At 49.9% G+C, this 19715-nt stretch overlaps 1 protein-coding gene across 1 annotated transcript in view; it reads left to right on the top strand.

Annotated features, from left to right (window-relative positions):
- Positions 1-19715, top strand: part of LOC119401255 (aldehyde dehydrogenase 1A1) — a 90586-nt gene that overhangs the window by 11896 nt on the left and 58975 nt on the right. The window contains exons 2-3 of the mRNA XM_037667939.2: positions 14140-14244; positions 14315-14455. Coding sequence (XP_037523867.1) covers positions 14140-14244; positions 14315-14455 — 246 coding nt within the window. The remainder of the gene's footprint in view (positions 1-14139; positions 14245-14314; positions 14456-19715) is intronic.

Below are 19715 nucleotides of genomic sequence, written 5' to 3'. Positions count from 1 at the left end.
TAGTTAGCGCTCGCGCCGCTGCGTGTGCCGTCTCGTTGTGGTTGGCATTGCGTTCCGACACGTCAGCCGCGTGCGCCGGGAACCAGTTAATTCTCACTTTTCTGTCTTGCAGTTGGCCGCACGCAATACTCGTTCGGCCTCTCTACATACTTGGCCTTTGGCGAAGTTTCGGACCGCCTGTCTCGAGTCACTTAGCACAGTGTGGCAGTCTGGGTCGGTGATGGCCAGGGCGATGACCACCTCCTCCACTTGTTCCGCTCCGATGCTTTTCACGCTCGCTGCCGTCTCTGTTGCGCCGGTCGACGCCTCGATGACGACCGCTGCGAGAGCGTTCTGTTGGTATTCGGCCGCGTCCACATACCGCGCGTGCTCGTCGTTGGCGTGCAGGTCGATGAGAGCCTTGGCCCTCGCCGCTCTTCTTCCATTGTTGCAGTCGGGATTCGTGTTCTTGGGTATGGGGTCCTTTCTGGTCTGGCGTCGGATGTCTTTGGGGACGGGGAGCTTCGTCTCCGCTTCGTTCGAGCGTCCTATTCCCAGGTCATCCAGTATTTTATTCCCGGCTGTGGTCGTGGACAGCCTCTCCAGTTGAGCGGTCCGTTGTGCTTCCGCTATTTTTTCGAAGAAGACACGCAAGTTGGGCGAGGTGGTGATAGTTGGTGATTTCTTCGAGCGTGTTGTGTATCCCGAGTTGTAAGAGGCGGGTCGTGCTCGTAGACTCAAACAGGCCCAACGCCGTTTTGTACGCTCTTCTAATGATGGCATTGATTTTCTTGCGTTCGTGTTGCAGCCATAGGCTGCAACGTAAGTGACGTGGCTGATGGTAAAAGATTGTACGAGCCTGCTTTCCGGGACGTGACTCGTTTGAGGAGTCGCGTCGCGTTGGCCGCCTTCGCCGTAAGACGGGCGATGATGTCGCCGTTTCTTCCGTGCTTCTCGATGACCATGCCTAGGATCCTGATTTTACCGACCTCGGGGATAACGTTGCCGGATTTGGTTATCATTCGGATGTTTTCGTACTCACGTTTTTTGGTCTTGCCTCTGACGTTGTTGGTAGGTGGGAGCATTAGGAGCTCCGATTTGCTCGACGAACATATCAGTCCGGTGCCCTCCAACCGGGCGCCGACGGGGGTTTGCAGCACGCACTCAGTGTGGGCGTCGCTGCCACTGGTCACCCACAGCGTGATATCGTCCACGTAAATGGTGTGCCTGACGTGTTCGACACCCGCGAGCTTCTCTGCCACTCCGATCATTACCAGGTTGAACAGCATCGGCGAGATGACCGACCCCTGCGGAGTGCCAGTGCTCCCGACCTTCTTCTCTTGCGTCTGTAGGTCGCCTGCTCGCAGCTAGGCGGTCCTGTCCGTGAGGAAGTCCTTAATCTAGTTGTAGGATCTTTCACCCATGTTGAGATTTGAGACTTGGGACATGATCGCCGAGTGTTTCACCTTATCGAAGGCGCTCTGCAGGTCGAGCCCCAAGATTGCCTTGTTGTCGCGGGCGCTGCCATCGCCGTCGATTATTTGGTATTTGAGCTGCAGCATCGCGTCCTGCGTGCTCAGGTGCTGTCTGAAGCCGATTACCATGGCCGGGTACAGCCCTTCTCGTTCCAGGTAATCTTGCCAGCTGTTGTGCAGGACGTGCTCCAACACCTTGCCCACGTAGGACGTGAGCGAGATGGGCCGGAGGTTGTCCGTGTCCGGTGGCTTCCCCGGCTTGGGAATCAGAGTGGTCTTGGCTGTCTTCCACTGCTTCGGCAGCTCGCCTGCTTTCCAGCACTTGTTAAAGTGCTTTGCCAGGTTCTCAATCGAGCCGTCGTCGAGGCTCTTGAGCGCCTTGTTCGTGACGAGGTCCGGGCCGGCCGCCGACCGGCTGTTGAAGCCGTGCAGGGCCGCGCGGACTTCCTCGACGTCGATATCACGATCGAGGTTCGCGTTGGGTTGGCCGGGCGTAGTTGACAGGTATTTGTCGTTGATGCGCCTGGTGACTTCATCGGCGCCGTGTACCGAGACCGCCCGATGTATGAGCTTGGCGAGTCTGCCCCTTTGGTGTGACTTAGTCTTGGTTTCGTCAAGCAGATGCCGCAGCAGGTTCCACGTCTTCCCGCTGTGTATCTGTCCGTCTGCTGCGTTGCAGATCTCGTTCCACTGTTGCGCGCATAGCGCGCGGCAGTGATCTTCGATCGCTCGGTTGAGCTCCGCCACCTGCTTTCTGAGTCTGCGGTTGAGCCGATGTTTCTTCCATCGATCGAGTATCGACTGTTTGGCGTCGATAAGATGCGCTAGCCGGCTGTCTACTTTGTCTATCTCCGCGTCCGTTCTAATTTCTTTGGTCGCGTCGCGGTACGTTCTTGGTGATTTCGGCCGTCCACGAGTTGATGTCTTCGATCTCGTCGTCACCGTCTTCCCTCCGGTTTCTGGTGTGTCGGAAGGCATCCCAGTCTATCCATCTGTGTGTTCTGTTGCTGGTGTGGTTGTGTTCCGGTATGCCGATTTCCACGATAGTGTGGTCGCTGCCGAGGTCGGCCCCCGTGTTTCTGCAGGTGATCGCGTCCCGGACGCCATTCTTGACGAACGTGAGCGACATCAAGAGAGATATGATGATGAGAGATATCAAGAGAGAGAGAGAGAGCTTTTTACAGCAAGTCTTCGGCTTATAGAGCCCCAAGTGAGACAACCCTGAGTCACTCAAAACCGGTGTCCGCAGCTCCCACCAATCCGGCGACTTGCCATCCCGGCGTCCGGCCTCCAGAAAGGAGGCAATGAGTCGCACAATGCACTCATAGGTCGAGGAGTCCAACTGGGGAACACCAGTACAACACGCAATTCACGCGCCACGCCCCGACGACTCAAAACGGGAATGTCGGTGAGGAGGTTGAGTCCGGAGGATAGGGGAGGTGACCGCGGGGAAGATGGGCAGCTTACGTGAGCACGTGCAAACCTTCATGCGCTCGGGTAAAGGAATGTAGTGGTGTAGTCAGAACCCTTCGATAGCCGCTATCCCATGCCGACAACGAAGGCGGGCGTATGCATTCTCCAGAAAAATGCGGCGCTCTGTGTCTCCGTCCAAGCGCCGACTTATGGGGAAACCCTCTGACTGACAGGCCTGCTTCACAGGATCACGCCCAATGGCGCCTGCCAAGAACTCTAGAGCCGGTCGTAACAGTGACCAGAATCGACGCCCGCAGGGAACGCGAGCCGTAGCTTCACGTGCTACTGCCAAGCGCCGTCTTTATTTTCTTCTCTTGAGGTCGCGCGCTCTCCGGTTTTGTTCGCCGCCCAAAGGAAGGCACTGCAGGGTCTTCGGACAACGCGAGCGCAAGAGCCCGAGAGTGGCTTGCGTTCTGCGCATGCTTCCTGCGGCTCGCAAATTTCTTGAGTCCCCAATTCTAAATTTGTCGAGTGTTTCGCCGGAGTTGGGATGTGCGCCTTCGACTTCTACTTTGACATACACGGCGTGGTCGACCGTGCTCGCACGATTACGTACGTATCTCTTGAGTGGGAGTTTTGTACGTCTTGTGCTTTCACCGCAAAGTTTGCATTGAAGCTATAGACCGCACGAAGGTCACTTTGCTCGCTGCAGCGGCCGCGTTTACGAAAGGAGTGATCTGCTAGCTGTAAGAGCCAAAGTAGGGGTTAGTTGAAGTAACAGCTGTGACAGTTCGCGCTTGTCCTATATATGTAGCTTTGAATATTGTAAAAACAAAACATGGTTGACTCCTCCGTCGTAGGAATCGGTATAACACCAAAGTAAAACGTGTCCTTATGAAGTAGTTGAATGTTTACTGTAAATTGAGATAAGAGAGCTTGCTCAACGTCTGTTGGTGTTTGGCAGCTATAGCACCGTTTAACGTGGATGCGCTCAAGTTGACTCATAATTCGTAAGGCGTAGCGCACCACGACACGAACAGAGAAGAGGGACGCACACACACAGCGCTAACTTGCAACTAATGGTTTTTATTGCGATCACACATGCCTTTTATACAATAACAGTGAATCGATAAAACCGAGAGAACAGCATGTAAAGATACAGCAAAAAGCCTTTACCTGTCATCACTAATCACAACAATCTGCACCTGCCAACGTCAAAGCGAAGATTCCAGATACATATTGTGACGCAACGGTTAGCGCGACCTTTATTAAATGACCCCGAAGGCACGGTGAAGCGACGACACCCGTGGCACAGATCACAATCAAGCTGAGTTCTCACTACAGATGAAAGCGACGAACACCCGTGATGATGACCATGTACGAGGAGGGTAGATGTGTCTAATGAATGCCCACACTAACTTCCCCCCCACGCGAGAGCGGTCATCCTGACCGCGGGTTAAAGTGAAGAAGAACGGCGTGCGAAAGGCTTCATCCGTGATACGTGGACTATCTCTGCAGCCCGGCAGCGGCGGTCCGCTGGCAGGACAACGGGTGCCACGCGTAAGTTGACGGGAGACGTTTGCTCCAAGACCCTGTAGGGGCCAATAAAGTGTAGTTGAAATTTGTCGCACAAGCCAGGAGTGCGAATGGGTGTAAGAAGCAGCACTTCATCGCCAGGGCTGAAGGACACGGCGCGATGAGAGGCATCATAGTCAAGCTTGCGGTCCTATTGCCTTGCTTTAGTGTTGACGCGAGCGAGCTGGCGGCAATGAAGCAGCCGGGACACGTATTCTTCACTGGTGGATGGAAATGGTTTAACAGGCGCAGAGAAGAAGGAAACGTCGAGGAAAGAAGAGGGGAAACGGCCATGGACGAAGTAGAATGGCGAGTAACCGGTTGTGCGCTGTACGGAGGTGTTGTACGCGAAAGTCACGAATGGCAAGATTGCGTCCCAGTTTCTGTGGTCCGGTTGGATATACATGGCTATCATGTCTGACAGCGTACGATGAAAGCGTTCAGTCAGCCCGTTCGTTTGAGGATGGTAACTGGAGCTTGTTTTGTGAGTGGTGCCGGATGCCTTGAGCACTTCGTCAACGAGTTGTGAAAGAAATGCCTTTCCACGGTCGCTCAGGATGACACAAGGAGCACCGTGACGAAGGATTAGGAATCGGAGTATAAAATCAGCAACTTCGGGAGCTGATGCAGAAGCCACGGAAGCTGTTTCGGCGTAGCGTGTCAGATGGTCGACAGCTGTAACTATCCATCGATTACCGGCGCGACAGTCAAAGGAAGCGGACCGTACAGATCGATGTCAACTACCTCAAATGGCTCCAGCGGACACGGGAGTGGTTGTAATTGTCCGCTTTGAGCTGATGTGGGAAGCTTTTGACGCTGACAAAGCACGCACGAAGCAACGTTCTTCGCTACACTAGTGGACAAGCCCGGCCAGTAGTAGTGACATCTGATGCGATCGTATGTTTTCTGAAATCCCAAGTGTCCAGCGGTCATGTCGTCGTGGTATGCCTTGAGGACTTCAGCTCGAAGAGAGCGAGGTAGAACGGGCACCCAGCGTTGACTGTCAGGATGGTAGATATGGCGGTACAGGACGCAGTTGTCGAGCTTGAATTGCGTCAGCTGTCGACGAAGACGTGCGTTAGGGGGCCGTGAAGTCCCGTCAAGGCGGTCCATGAGGCGGCGACAGTAAGGATCAGCGCGTTGGTGAGATAACAATGAACCACACTCGTTCAAAGAAGTTGGGCCCACAGTAGCTAAGGATGAAACGTGTGAAGAAGGGACGGCCGAGAACTCGTCGCGAGCGGTCGTGGTGGTGCCGTTATACGGTTCCGAAGGAAGCGGGCAGCGCGAAAGCGCGTCGGCGTCTTGGTGTTTTTTTCCCGCCTTGTACGTAATACTAAAGTCACATTCTTGCAAACGAAGAATCCAGCGTCCAAGGCGGCCAGATAAGTTCTTGAGTGTCGAGAGCCAGCACAAGGCGTGATGGTCTGTAACCACAGTAAAGTGGCGGCCGTGAAGGTAAGGTCGAAACTTCTGCACAGACCAAACGACGGCTAGGCACTCCTGCTCGGTGATGGTATAATTCGTTTCTGCAGGTGTCAGTACACGGCTGGCGTATGAGACGACCCTCTCGCGTGAAGACTTGTCTCGCTGTAGCAGAATACCACCAATGCCATGACCACTAGCGTCCGTATGGAGGAGTTTAGGTGCGGTTTCATCGAAATGGCAAAGGACTGGTTCGGACGTGAGGGCACACTTCAGATGGACAAATGCCGATTCACATTCAGGAGACCACACAAAGGGAACGCCGGAGCCGAGCAACTTGCGCAAAGGCGAAGCGATTGAGGCGAAGTCTCGAATGAATCGGCGACAATAGGAAGCGAGGCCGAGGAAACTGCGCAAGTCTTTGGCTTTTTCAGGACGCGGGAAGTGCTGGACAGCGGATACCTTGTCTGGATCAGGACGAATGCCGTCCTTGCTTACGATGTGACCTAAGACTTTAATTGTCTTGCTCGCGAAACGGCACTTCTTGGTGTTCAGCTGAAGGCCGGCGTTGGCAAGACACGTGAGAACTTCTTCCAGACGTTGCAAGTGCTGATGGAATGTTGACGAGAAAATAACGATATCGTCCAAATAGCACAAGCAAGTTTTCCATTTCAGGCCTCGCAAAACGGTGTCAATCATGCGCTCGAATGTTGCTGGAGCATTGCAAAGGCCGAATGGCATGACGTTGAATTCGTAGAGGCCATCTGGTGTTGAAAACGCTGTCTTTTCTTTGTCGTCCTCGTGCATGGGTATCTGCCAATAGCCCGAACGCAGGTCTAGACTTGAGAAATACTCGGCACCCTGTAGCGAATCCAAGGCATCGTCTGTGCGCAGCACGGGATAGACATCCTTGCGGGTGATGTTATTCAGGGCCCGGTAGTATACGCAAAATCGCACCGAGCCGTCTTTTTTCCGTACTAAAACAACGGGAGATGACCAAGGACTCGTGGAGGGACGTATGATGTTCCGTTGCAACATATCGGTGACATTTTCTTCAATGACCTTCCGCTCGGATGAAGAGACGCGATATGGTCGACGGCGTACGATAGAAGTGCCATGCGTCTCGATCCGATGCGTGATAATGGACGTTTGTCCCAAAGAGGAGGAATGGGCATCAAACGATGTTGCATGCTTTTGTAGCAAGGCAAGCAACTCATCTGACTGCGATGATGTCAGGTCGGGACTGATGGTCGCAGCGAGAGCAGACATGCCCGGGGAACGTTCAACAGGAGGGTCAGAGGACGCCGGCACGAGCGGAACAACAGAGAGAGGCTGGGATTCCGTGACGTAAGCCATTGTGGTGCCTTTAGGGATGAGAATTTTCTCGGACGTCTGGTTTGTAGCGTAGAGAAGTCCGCAGCCATCGTGGAACCGCACTAGCCCTGAAGCAAAGGCTATCCCTCTTGCGAGACAGCGTGCAGATGGCAGGACAAGCACGTCACCATAATCGATCACGTCAGAGGCGATGGTAACTATTCGTTGATGACCAGGTGGTATCTCGGTATCCTCCACAGCGAGCAAACGAAGTGGCTTGTCATCCACAGAAAGGGCATAGTCGGTTTCCGTCACGTGAAGAACACGTTCTCGACAGCAGATGGAAGCGTTTGCCGTAGATAGAAAATCCCACCCTATTATAATCTGGTGGGCACACGAACTCAGCACGGCGAACTGTACGTAATGGAGAAGTCCATCAATGAAAACACGAGCGGTGCACATGGCGTAAGGTCGAATGGCGTCCCCTTGAGCAGCGAACAATGTAGGTCCATCATAAGGGTTGGTGACCTCCCGGAGACGGGAACACAAAGAGCGATCAATAACCGATAAACAAGCACCAGTGCCTATTAAAGCGTCCACGTATAAACCTTCTACTAAAACAGATACCATATTATATGGACGCACTGGAGGAATTTCTGTCTTGTCGTTCAATGCAGCTTTTCCTCCAAAAGCTGCATAGGTTAGTTTTCCGGGCGATGGTCGAACTGCGAAACAGGTCGCAGTGGTGACGTAGAGCGGCGAAAGGGCGACGGTGAGCGGCGTCTAGCGGGTCGGTAAGTTGGTGCCGTCTCGGATGTTGCACTTGGGGATGGAGAGCGACGTAGCGGCGGAACGTAAGGACGGCGTTGAAACGTGGCCCCGGCGGCACCATCATCCCGTTCGTAGGCGTCGAATCCACGGCGCTCGTCCTGCTGACGCTTACGACAAAAGCGTGCAATGTGGCCACGATACCCGCAGTAATAGCACACCGGACGAGGCGATCGCCATGTTGGGTGAAGGGGCTGGCTAGGCGCACTGGGTGTCATCGAAGCCAGGTGGACCGGCGTCGAGTGTGCAGACATCGATTGCACGACGCCTGGTGAACCAGCGAGAACTTGTGCGTACGTTGGCTGGACGCGAGGGGTCAGAGAGTCCGCATACGCTGGAGCGGCCATGGACGCCAATTCCTCCTTGATCACGTCGCGCAAAAGAGTACTGGAGGCGTGAGGTGGGCTCGGGGTCGCTGACAGGCCTAGAGATTGCAGCTCTTTCCGTATAATCGCGCGGATCATAGCACGCAACGAGGGATCGGCGGTGGCGGTGTTGTCAGGGCTGTCCGGCGGCAACCGCTGGGACTCGAGTTCCTCGAGGCGTTGGCATGTGGCAACAACGTCGGCGACTGTGGTCGGGTTCTGTATGGCCAACGCATTGAAGGCTATAGTGCCTATGCCTTTCAGTAGATGGCGAACCCTCTCCGATTCGGTCATGGAGGTGTTGAAACGGCGGCAAAGAGCAAGCACATCCTCAATGTATGAGGTGTAGGATTCGCCAAGTTGTTGCTTGCGAGCGTCCAAGGTCTTCTTTGCGAGGGCAGAACAAACTGCCGGAATACCGAAAATTTGGCGAAGCTGTTGCTTGAAATGAGCCCAGTCCGTGGAATCAATTTCGTGATTGAAATACCATGTTTTCGCGACGTCCTTGAGGTAGAAAGATACACGGCGAAGCTTGGCCGGATCATCCCAGTTGTTTGTTGAACTCACTCGGTCGTAGTGGTCCAACCAATCCTCCACATCTTCACCTCGAAGTCCGGCGAACATGGGGGGGTCACGCTGGTGGCCACTGATAATCCAGGGTGGATAGGCCGCGGTAGTCCGGGCCGTGGAGGTAGATGCAGGTGCGCCGGTTGGCTCGTCCTGAGGCATGTTACCGGACACCTGGTACAGACGGCGACTTGAGCGTAGCTCCAGGAGTTAGAGCAGGTTGGGAGAGGCAGGAAGATCGATGCGCAGCCTCCACCACTTGTGACGCAACGGTTAGCGCGACCTTTATTAAATGACCCCGAAGGCACGGTGAAGCGACCACACCCGTGGCACAGATCACAATCAAGCTGAGTTCCCACTACAGATGAAAGCGACGAAGACCCGTGATGATGACCATGTACGAGGAGGGTAGATGTGTCTAATGAATGCCCACAATATTTTCTTTAGCTGACAGGGCCAAAGAAGGCACACTCACACATTTTTCTTTCCTTTTGTCGATTTCGTAGGCTTCAATTATTTCCCGCGTGGTTCTACCGCGGGCCCTGCCGAGAATACGGGTATTTGGAAACATTGGGGCGCAACCACACCTCTGACAGTGAATTCCCAAATGACCACATACAGCTTTTTCTACATTGTACTGGTGTTCCCTAAGTCTTTGGTTCACACACCTTCCAGTCTGGCCTATGTATACGCGTTCACACGTCAAAGGGATACAATAGACAACTCCTCGACTGCAATTGACAAATTTTTCCCGGTGCTTCATCACACAATCCGGCTTTCGGCATTTACCTTTCTGCACATCCCTTGTAATCGTTCGGGAGCAGAAAAAACCACGTCCGCACCGGCCTTCCTCGCTATCCTTCGCAAATTATGCGAAATGGCGTGCATGTAGGGCACTACAGCAACCTTGGCTGCCTTAGCGGCTGCCTGCTCCCCGGCGTTTGTCCTTCCCTTCCTGCTCACATTTTCGGCGACGGCGGTCAACAGGCGCGTGGGATAACCAGAATCCGTTAGACGTTCAGCCTGGGCCCACAAGCTTGCATCAAGCTTGTGGTGACACGACTTCATCATTGCATTTTGAAAACAGGAATTTATCACAGCACGCTTTACCAATTTTGAGTGAGCGGATGTGAACGGAAGAACCGGTTTATTTCCTCGCGGTTCATAGCTCCAGCACACTCCTGCCGGCCAAAAATACAGCCCGAGGTCTAAAAAGCTTATGAAGTTGTCCTTAGCTACTTCATGCGTCAGCATTAGGGGAGATAACTCCTTCGTGAACATGGTTAGAGTTTCTGAAACTACCGCGTCAAATTTGTTACGATCATTATTAGCAACTATCAGATAGTCGTCTACGAACCTAAAAACAGCAACAACATCCGTGTGCTTTACACGCTTTTCAAGAACCTGGTTTAGTTTTGCTAAAAACAGGTCGCTCAAGTATTCTCGGTAGGGCCCGCGGCAGAACCACGCGGGAAATAATTGAAGCCTACGAAATCGACAACAGGAAAGAAAAATGTGTGAGTGTGCCTTCTTTGGCCCTGTCAGCTAAAGAAAAGATGTATCTGGAATGTTCGCTTTGACGTTGGCGGGTGCAGATTGTTGTGATTAGTGATGACACGTGCAGGCTTTGTGCTGTATCCTTACATGTTGTTCTCTCGGTTTTATCGATTCACTGTTATTGTATAAAAGGCATGTGCGATCGCAAATAAAACCATTAGTTGCAAGTTAGCGCTGTCTGTGTCCCTCTTCTCTTTCCCTGTCGTGGTGCTCTACGCCTTACGAATTATGAATCCCAACCAACTAGCCCGGCAACGTGCCTTAGCTCAAGTTGACGCTTGGTGGCACAACTCCATTCCCACGACTAACGTCCATGATATACAATAAAACAAACATTTGTGATAAGAGCAGCTATAGGGGCTAGTTGGTTGTACATCTTGGGGGTAATCGCGCTTTTTTAGCGTACAGGAATTGGCTGAATACACCACAAACACAGAGCGCAGACTAACAACTGTTTTATCTCCAGGCGTTTCCGTCACATATATACACAAAGGATGGCATCGCAAAGACCTGAGGTAACATTCAAAAACTCACTGGACATGCGCATGATAAAAGTCAGGTTGTTTTTATAAAATAAATTTCTTTTGAGGAAAGAATAATGGATGGTGCGCTGATACAATCGTCGGCCTGTGCCCACGCCACGGAGCAAGAATTCTTGAGGAGGCGAAACTGCGCTCGCTCGGGCGTCCTAATAAAGTCACGGAATCGGGCACAGCGCTCACGCGCCCTCGGTCGAGAGAGTCCGCTAGCGGAGAAGGAACAATGCGCGCGTCCCTCTCACCGCGCTCTCCGACGAAGCTCGTCGGTTCAAGGCCATTCGTCGCCGATTCGCCGTTCGTGCTTCACGCCCGAATGGATGTGTTTTTGTGCGTCCCCGCCGGCTCCAAATTTTAACGCGACAGCGTTGAAGAGCTCGTTTCGCAGAAATACCGGTGTCGGTGTCGCTATCAATTGAGAAGGCGATGCGCACGGGGCCCGATTACGCTATCGCGTTCTTCTCCTAAAGGCGAAGCTCAAGCGCACTCCAAGTTTTTCGGCAAGTTAACGAGGAAAATGGCGTCACATGCAGGAAAATTACCAGCGTGATATATTTTGTACAACGCGAAATCTATAATTTCTGATAACGTCAACTCAATGAGTTAGGTATAATTTATTTCAACGAATGACGGGACTTACCCTATATCCCATGAATTCAAATTTAGGTTGCTGCGGCGGCCGCATTTAGATGGAGGCGAAATGCTAAAGGCCCGTGTGCTTACATTTAGGTGCACGTCACAAAACCCCAGGTGGTCGAAATTTCACGTCTTTTTTTCAGAACAGCAGACAATTAACTGGGACAGCGCGGAAAGATTGAAGGCACGGCGTCTCGTAACAACACTGGCCGTTTTGGTGTGTCAAGGAGAACTTCGCCACCAATCTCTAGGGAGCCTTCATGTTCGCGCCTCCGTGCCTCCGACTAGAGCACTGCACGGGCCCGGGCCGGCCCGAAAGCCCGGGCCCGGCCCGGCCCGCGGGCCGGGCCGGGCCGGGTAAGGGGTTCTTGGATCGGGCCCGGGCCGGGATCGGGCCCTTGATCTTCGGGCTCGGGTCGGGCTCGGGCCTGAGCCAGGCCCGTATTAGGCCCGGGTCTCATACGTATAGGTATAAATGCGTGTGTACGTTGTGTGGCTTCGTTTTTGTTGTTTTGTGGGGTTTAACTTCCCGAAGCGACCCAGACTATATGACACGCCGTCGTTGAGGGCTCCGGGTCATTTAAACCACCTGGAGTGCATTGGCGTGCACAGAAATTGCACAGTACAAGACGTCTACAATTTTGCTCCATCGGTATGCTACTCGGGATTTCAAGAAACGCCTAATATAAGCTTCCGCCACTGTAGTGAGTGAAAGACGTTCTTGGGTACCGTGTAAGAAAGCAACGGTAAACTGCCTAGATTGGCCCCGCCGCGGTGGTCTAGTGGTTATGGCGCTCGACTGCTGACCCGAAGGTCGCGGGATCGAATCCCGGTCGTGGCGGCTGCATTTTCGATGGAGGCGATAATGTTTGAGGCCCGTGTACTTAGATTTAGGTGCACGTTAAAGAACCCCAGGTGGTCGAAATTTCCGGAGCCCTCCACCACGGCGTCTCTCATAATCATGTCGTGGTTTTGGGACGTTAAGCCCCAAATATTATTGTTAATATTATTAACTGCCTAGATTAGTGTATATATAAGATGTGCGCGTTGGTATCTAGGGAAACATTCCGAGTATGCAGCTACGCTCGCATGCCCGTAGACTGGCCAACACTACTTGTGAGTCATTAATATCTCAGGAGCTGTTTTTCGTGCATTTTAAGAGCAAGATGCGGAGCGACTCTTAACCCAGGGCAAACGCCGTTGTTAATTTTCCCATTACTAGTGGTGATGCGCCAGACCATAGAGACACTCGTTTCCCCGAGTAGCGGTGGCGGTGACTCGGGTAAGAAGGGTGGGACAAAGAACCTTGTTGTTTTGAACACAAAAACGTAGTGTAGGTTGGGTGCAGTTGCCTGTCGAGGCGTCAGCATGACAGCTTTAATTTATGTAACGCTGCCCAGCCTGGCGTATTCCTCAGAAGCAGCTAGAGCACGTTTTTTTTTTCATGGCATTGTGCAATAGATGAAGTTTGCAGGAGACTTGCTACTTTTACTGAACAGCCCTAGCTCGTATGCAGTTGATGTAGACTCAACCTAAAAATTTCTGCCATGCGTTTTTCTCCACTTTATGCAGGTATTATATTTTGTAGTTGTTCTTTGAAATGCAAAAATGAGACTGCGTGGTTAGCACTACGTGCGTACATGAAATAGCCAGCTATCACTAATTACATTTTATATTGCCCTGCAATCATTTCGCAAGAGTGTTACGCGCGTAATTCACCGAAAGTATGCACAGTACCAGTGAAAGTCGTGACACTGAAAGAAGTTCCTAAAACAATCTCTAGAAAATATCTTGTGTGCGGCAGGTATCTTCACAATAACCGAAGGTTGGACAGTGCCTTCTTTATGCTCAAGGCATAACTAGCTGAAAAGTGCCGGGCCGGGCCGGGCCGGGCCCAGACCTTTCGGGCCCGGGCCGGGTACGGGCCACATTTAAGAACACCGGGCCGGGCTCGGGCGGGCCGGAGCATAGCGTTTTCGGGCCGGGCCGGGCCCGGGCCGGAAAAATCGGCCCGTGCAGTGCTCTACCTCCGACGGAGGCACGGAGGCGCGCACGTGAACGCTCCCTACCAAGCTCGCCATAATAGCGCCGCCTGTCTATGTCACTGTCCGAGAAGGCTTGTCGCAAACGTAGCGAGGCGTCACCTGTCGGTCTTTTCTTGGTATGGCGCGAGCTCACGCTTCGAGCCTCACTGGGTCACTAGGAACTTTGAAGGTAATTGCCTTCTCCTTGCAGGACGCGTACCCACTGCTGCAGTCTGGCACGAAACATTTCCGCCTCATCCTCAAGAAGCACTGGTCGAAATCTGCAAAGCACTCTCCTTTGTCGCGGCGTGAAAAGCGCGCGCAAACATCTTCTTCCACTGGCTGTGGCCATTATACAAAACGTTGCCTGAATATGCGGACTTCACCTGTAGATGCCGTGAAGTAAATTTTGTTGCTGCCTATCAATTTTGTCTTGTCATTGCAGATATTCATCAACAACAAATTCATCGACTCCTTCTCTGGGAAGACGTTTGCCACGTTTAACCCGGTCAGTGAGGAAAAGATCGCTGATGTTCAGGAAGGAACCAAAGTGAGTTTTATTTCAAACTAACTCATGGCAACTTGAAACTGCGCTCTCATGCAGCTGCGCATGCTTGCAGGAGGACATCGACGCGGCTGTGAAGGCAGCAAGAGAAGCGTTCAAGCGGGGCTCCAAATGGCGAACCATGGACGCTTCACAGCGCGGGGCCATCATCAACAGGTTGGCCGACCTGATGGAACAGAACGCCGACTACATGGCTGTGAGGCGATACATTTTCGTGCTCACGTTCGAAAGATTGGAGGCTGGCTACGAGCGGGGTTCTTTAAGTGCACGCGTTTCGCCGGGTCAGCAGGCGAGCACCGTCATCATTGAGCCGCCACCGTGGCTTAAGTACGAGAAAAAGTCATTTTCTATTTCCCTTCGTTGTAATGAGGTCCAAACATTCTAATACCTGGAAGGAAGTGCTGGCAAGAACAAATTTTATTTTCAGCCCAGAGAAGGTGGATCCGTTATATTACAATGGCTGCTGAAATCGCTGCCAGCTGTTGCGCGCAACACTGGAGCTCGAAGCAGGCGCATGAAAAGACTCGCTCGCAATCCGTTCACCTCGCCTAAATGGAACCAGACGGTGACGGTCCGTATTCCGCGCCAAGTGGAACGTTATAAAGCTTCTCTCGAAATGGCGTGAGATCCATCACAAGTTGCAGGCAAAGGATAGATTTATTCAGGGATCCCACAACCAACAGATGACGTAGTAAATGCGTTTTAACAGCAGAGCTGTTTTTCGTTGCGCCGGGTAAATGAACGCGCTCTTCTTCTGCTTCGCTCCCCCATTTGTCCGGCCGTGGAGGATGATGGGCGAGTCACGGGACTGAAATCACGTAACGTCACCTCACGAAGTATCCTACGCAAGTATTATCCAATATTATCAAGCACCATAGAAAAAGCGCTTCCCCAAGTGTCAAAGGTCGTCGTAATAGGAATTTTAAGGGCATGTTAGTGTGTTCGAAAGTAAACCCTCATTCTACTGCCCACATAACACCTTATTCTCGTCCAAGATGTAAGACTTGCAAACACCTTCAGGATGACGTTAGAGTTAAAAGCACCGGAAGTTATTACGTCGATCATATAAAACCTAGCTTACATTTATTTATTTATTTATTTATTTATTTATTTATTTATTTATTTATTTATTTATTTAAAAGTACCTTACAGGCCCCTGGAGGCATTGCGTAAGGGGGGTAATGCAAAAAAAAAAAATGTTACATTTGAACAGTGTACAAAATGAATGCGTATAAATACCTAAGAAATACATAAGAACAGAAAAAAAATGTTACAGAAACATATGCGGGAACGTAGTGAGCATTACGTTATACAATAACGAGAGGCAAGGAAAGAATACACTTTCAATCACGACAGCGCATATACACAACAAAATGTGGCACATTAAAATACGAGCAATATAATTAAAGAACGAACGCGACATAACTCTGCTCTTACAAAATACATTTAACGTAAAATTGCTCACAAATAACAATAAGGCTATGAAAAGGACAGTGTAATAGGTATGGTATCAAGCATTATTTTAATACATGTGTGGTAAGTAGACGCTTGAAGATACTTACGGAAGCTAAGTTGTTAGGAAGGACATTCCACAGGCGAATGGCTCTTCGAAGAGCGGAATAGTTAAATGAATTAGTCTTCCCGTAAATTCGCATGAAATTAAACTGATTGTATAAACGTTGTGACCTATATTGTGGAGTTTCAAGTTGAAAAATGATGACGCTGTGTTATAGATGTATTTATGAAACAATGATAGTAGGGCGATATCCCGACGATCATGCAAATGATGAAGCGATAAGTCGAGTTTAATTTGTGTAATGCTTGTGTTAAGTCATAACAACGTGAAATGAAATGTGCAGCCCTATTTTCTACAGATTCGAGTTTTTCGATTAGATACTTCTGATGGGGAGACCAAATGGATGCTGCGTACTCAAGCTGAGGTTGTACAAATGTTAGGTAAGCTAGTTTACGCTAACATACGGCGTATGTAGCCCAATGATCTCGAAGCATTGGCGCAAATGTATTCAATGTGAGTTGACCATGAAAGCGTAGAAGTTAGATAAACACCGACATATTGATATTGTGTGTCATGCAAGATATTTGTGTTATTTACATGGTACAAAAATGTAGATGTAGTACGTTTTCGGTTAAAGCAAATTATTTTACATTTAGAAACGTTAAGCTTCATTAGCCAAGTGTTACACCAAAGAGAAACAAGTTCAAGATCTCTCTGGAGGACTTGGTGATCGTCGTTAGTCTTAATAGGACGATAAAGAATGCAGTCGTCTGCGAAAATGCGCACGTGTGAGGAAATATTACTCGGTAAGTCACTAATGTATATAAGAAATAATAATGGCCCAAGAACGCTTCCCTGTGCTACCGCTAGAAAGAGGAGATGAAAAATTATTAACTACTGTGAATTGTTGACGATTGTACAAAAAATTACGGATCCATGTTAGGGTAAGAGGAGTCTAGTTTTAAAACAGATAACTTCAAAAGCAAGCGGCGATGTGGTACGAGATCAAACGCTTTCGAAAAATCTAGGAAAAGCGCAATCAGTTTGTAGATCCTCGTCCATGTTAGCATGTAAATCGGTTGTTAATTCGAATAATTGTGTCTCGCATGAGAAATTCCTTCGAAATCCATGTTGATCTCTGAAGAAAAATTTGTTAGCTTCCAGATGGCTGTAGACATTAGATGAAATTATATGTTCTAGCATTTTACAGCAGATCGATGTTAATGATATTGGATGGTAATTTGCCGGCGAGTATTTGTTACCTGACTTAAATATGGGTATAACCTTAGCTATCTTCCAGTCTAAGGGTGGCATGCCTGTCTCTAATGATTGTGTGAATATGTGTGTCAGGATTTGACTGGACACTGTGACCGTGTTTTTGAGGATTTTAGAATTAATATCGTCGACGCCACAGGATGCGGTTAGCTTGAGGTTATTTATTAGGCGTGCGACACCTTCAACCGTTACTTCTATGGGTGACATGCATAGGTAGTTTGATTCCGGTACTTCCGAGAGTTCAGACTGATCTTCTGTGGGGAATATAGAAGAAAAATAGGAATTAAAAGTTGAAGCACAGCGAACATCTGGAAGGGGAGTGTTATTATCGTCGTGCAAAGAAATGCTAGTGTGGTCGTCATCTGGGCTTATGATGCGCCAGAATTTTTTGGGATTAGATTTTAGAAGCAGTGGTAAATCGTGAGTAAAGTATTTATCTTTAGCTGAAGATAGGGCAGAACAGTAAATTTTTAGGCTTTCCTTGTACTTGTCCCAAGCTGCTTGCGTGCGCAAGCGCTTAGCGCTATCGTAGTGTCGTTTTTTTTTTTCTGTTGCGTAGTAAACGTAATGATCTGGTGAACCATGGGTAGGACTTGTCATTAGTTATTTTAATAAGGGGGACGTACTCGTTAACCAGGGTAGTTATCTTATTCCTGAAGAGAGTCCAATTCTACTCAACCGATCGGCTGTTAAATGAAGACACGTGGAAAAAGAAGAAATCTAATTCGGAGTTTATATCGCTGTAATTAGCTTTATTGTAATCGCGTATATTTTTAGTGGCAAAACCTGTAAAAGATGAGGGAACGTTCAGTGTTACTTGCAGTAGGGAATGGTCACCAAGTCCATCAAAAGAAACAATTTGATCAATTGTCTCAGGTGCATTTGTGAGAATCAAATCTAAGATGTTGTTACCACGTGTAGGTTGCGTAACAACTGAAACAGGTTAAAATCTAAGGCTAAATTGATAAACTCTGTTGATGTGTTACACTATGAAGTTAAGTTCACCCAGTCGATCAGAGGAAAGTTGAAGTCTCCCAGAAGATAGATAGCATCATACGGGTGAAGTTTTGTCACTGATTCTATGCTGTGACGTAAGTCGTTAACAAATGAAGAATTAGAACTCGGAGGCCGGTAACAAACGCATAGCAATACGCGCGAGGATGACAACGTACATGCAGCCCAGATGATTTCTAGGTTAGAATTTGAGTCAATCGCGTAGGACGGGAGTGCTCTTTTTATTCCAAGAAGGACACCGCCACCTCTTTTATCTTTTCGGTCACACCTGTAAATGTTGTAATTCTGACCAGAGTCGAATATTTCTTTGTTAGCGATATCCGGGTGCAACCAAGTTTCAGTTAGTGCTACTATGTCAGATTTACTGTCTTCAAGAAAGGAAGAAAGCTCGTCGCGTTTGCGCACTAGACTTCGAATGTTAGTGAACGATAATGATACCGGAGGAAAGGCATGAAAGGAGTTATACCGATTGGGGCCTCCTGGGCATGTGCTGCCCTTGAGCTATCTACTTGAGGGAATCATCGTATTAGTAGAGGTATCAAATATGTACGTCTTATTATCTATGCGCAGTCTGTCAACCATCAGTTTGAAAGGCTTATCATGTGTCTTCGCGAACGCAATCAGCTGCCTTCTTGCCTGCCGTGTAGCTGGGGAAAAATCTTCACTTATAGCAAAATGCGTTCCTTTAAGTTTGCGTGCAGATGCAAGAATGTTTTCCTTGTCTTTGAAAAAGGTGAGTTTTGCTATGATTGGCCTGCGTTTATCGTCACTGTACCTGCCTAGTCTATGAACACGTTCAAATTGGTTGTTTGACACAGTAATGTTAAGGTTCTCTGAGCAGAACTTCATTATTTTTTTTCAGATGCTACCCATGCAGTCTTCATTTTGGCAGTCTTCAATTCCAAAAAAAAAAAAAGAAGGTTACAGCGTCGCATCCGGTTTTCAGCATTATCACGTCTAGACGAAATGTTTGACAACTGGTCAGTAACACTGCGCAAGTTAGATACAGTATGGTTATCTTCGGCAGTTTGCTGTGATGATGTGCTACGGGTTTCCAAAGCTGCTATTCTGGCATTCAGGCGCTTAATTTCATTCTCGGCGGCGGTGCATTTCTCCTTATCTGTTACCAATTCGGCAAGTAAAGTAGCCTGCCCCTCCTCAAGTTTAGCAATCTTTTCCATGGCGGAAGCGAAAGCGTCCGCCTCCGCCTTGCTCATGGGACCTGGATTACTTTCCACGTCACCGGAAAGCATGAGCAGCAGACCAGATAAACAAGAACACAGGCGATTTAGAAAAGCAAAACATCGGTTCAATGGATCAAGCAACTCTGGTGGGCACGACACCGCAAGAAGACAGTAATTGCTAGACCTAGTACAATGGGCTGATTTCAGGTAACTAACCTGTAACAGTAACGGCGGTAAGCGTGGCATCTTTGCGGCGGTGTCGAGTCCCAAGCGGACCGTTGGCAACTGGTGCTTTTGTACTGCTGCGACTGTTTCAGACGAGGTGGCAAAGTCACGCTCAGGTTGCCAACAAGCATAGACCACTCCGTCCAGATATGGCTCCGGGTGAATTGTTGATTTAGTCGGAAAGGCGGCGCTGGAAGGGTGCTGGAGATTGCACACACCGCCCGAAGGCTTGATGGCATACC

This window comes from Rhipicephalus sanguineus, chromosome 8 (assembly GCF_013339695.2).
Source record: "Rhipicephalus sanguineus isolate Rsan-2018 chromosome 8, BIME_Rsan_1.4, whole genome shotgun sequence".
NCBI classification, from domain to species: domain Eukaryota; kingdom Metazoa; phylum Arthropoda; class Arachnida; order Ixodida; family Ixodidae; genus Rhipicephalus; species Rhipicephalus sanguineus.
This window is presented reverse-complemented; position numbering and strand designations above follow the sequence as displayed.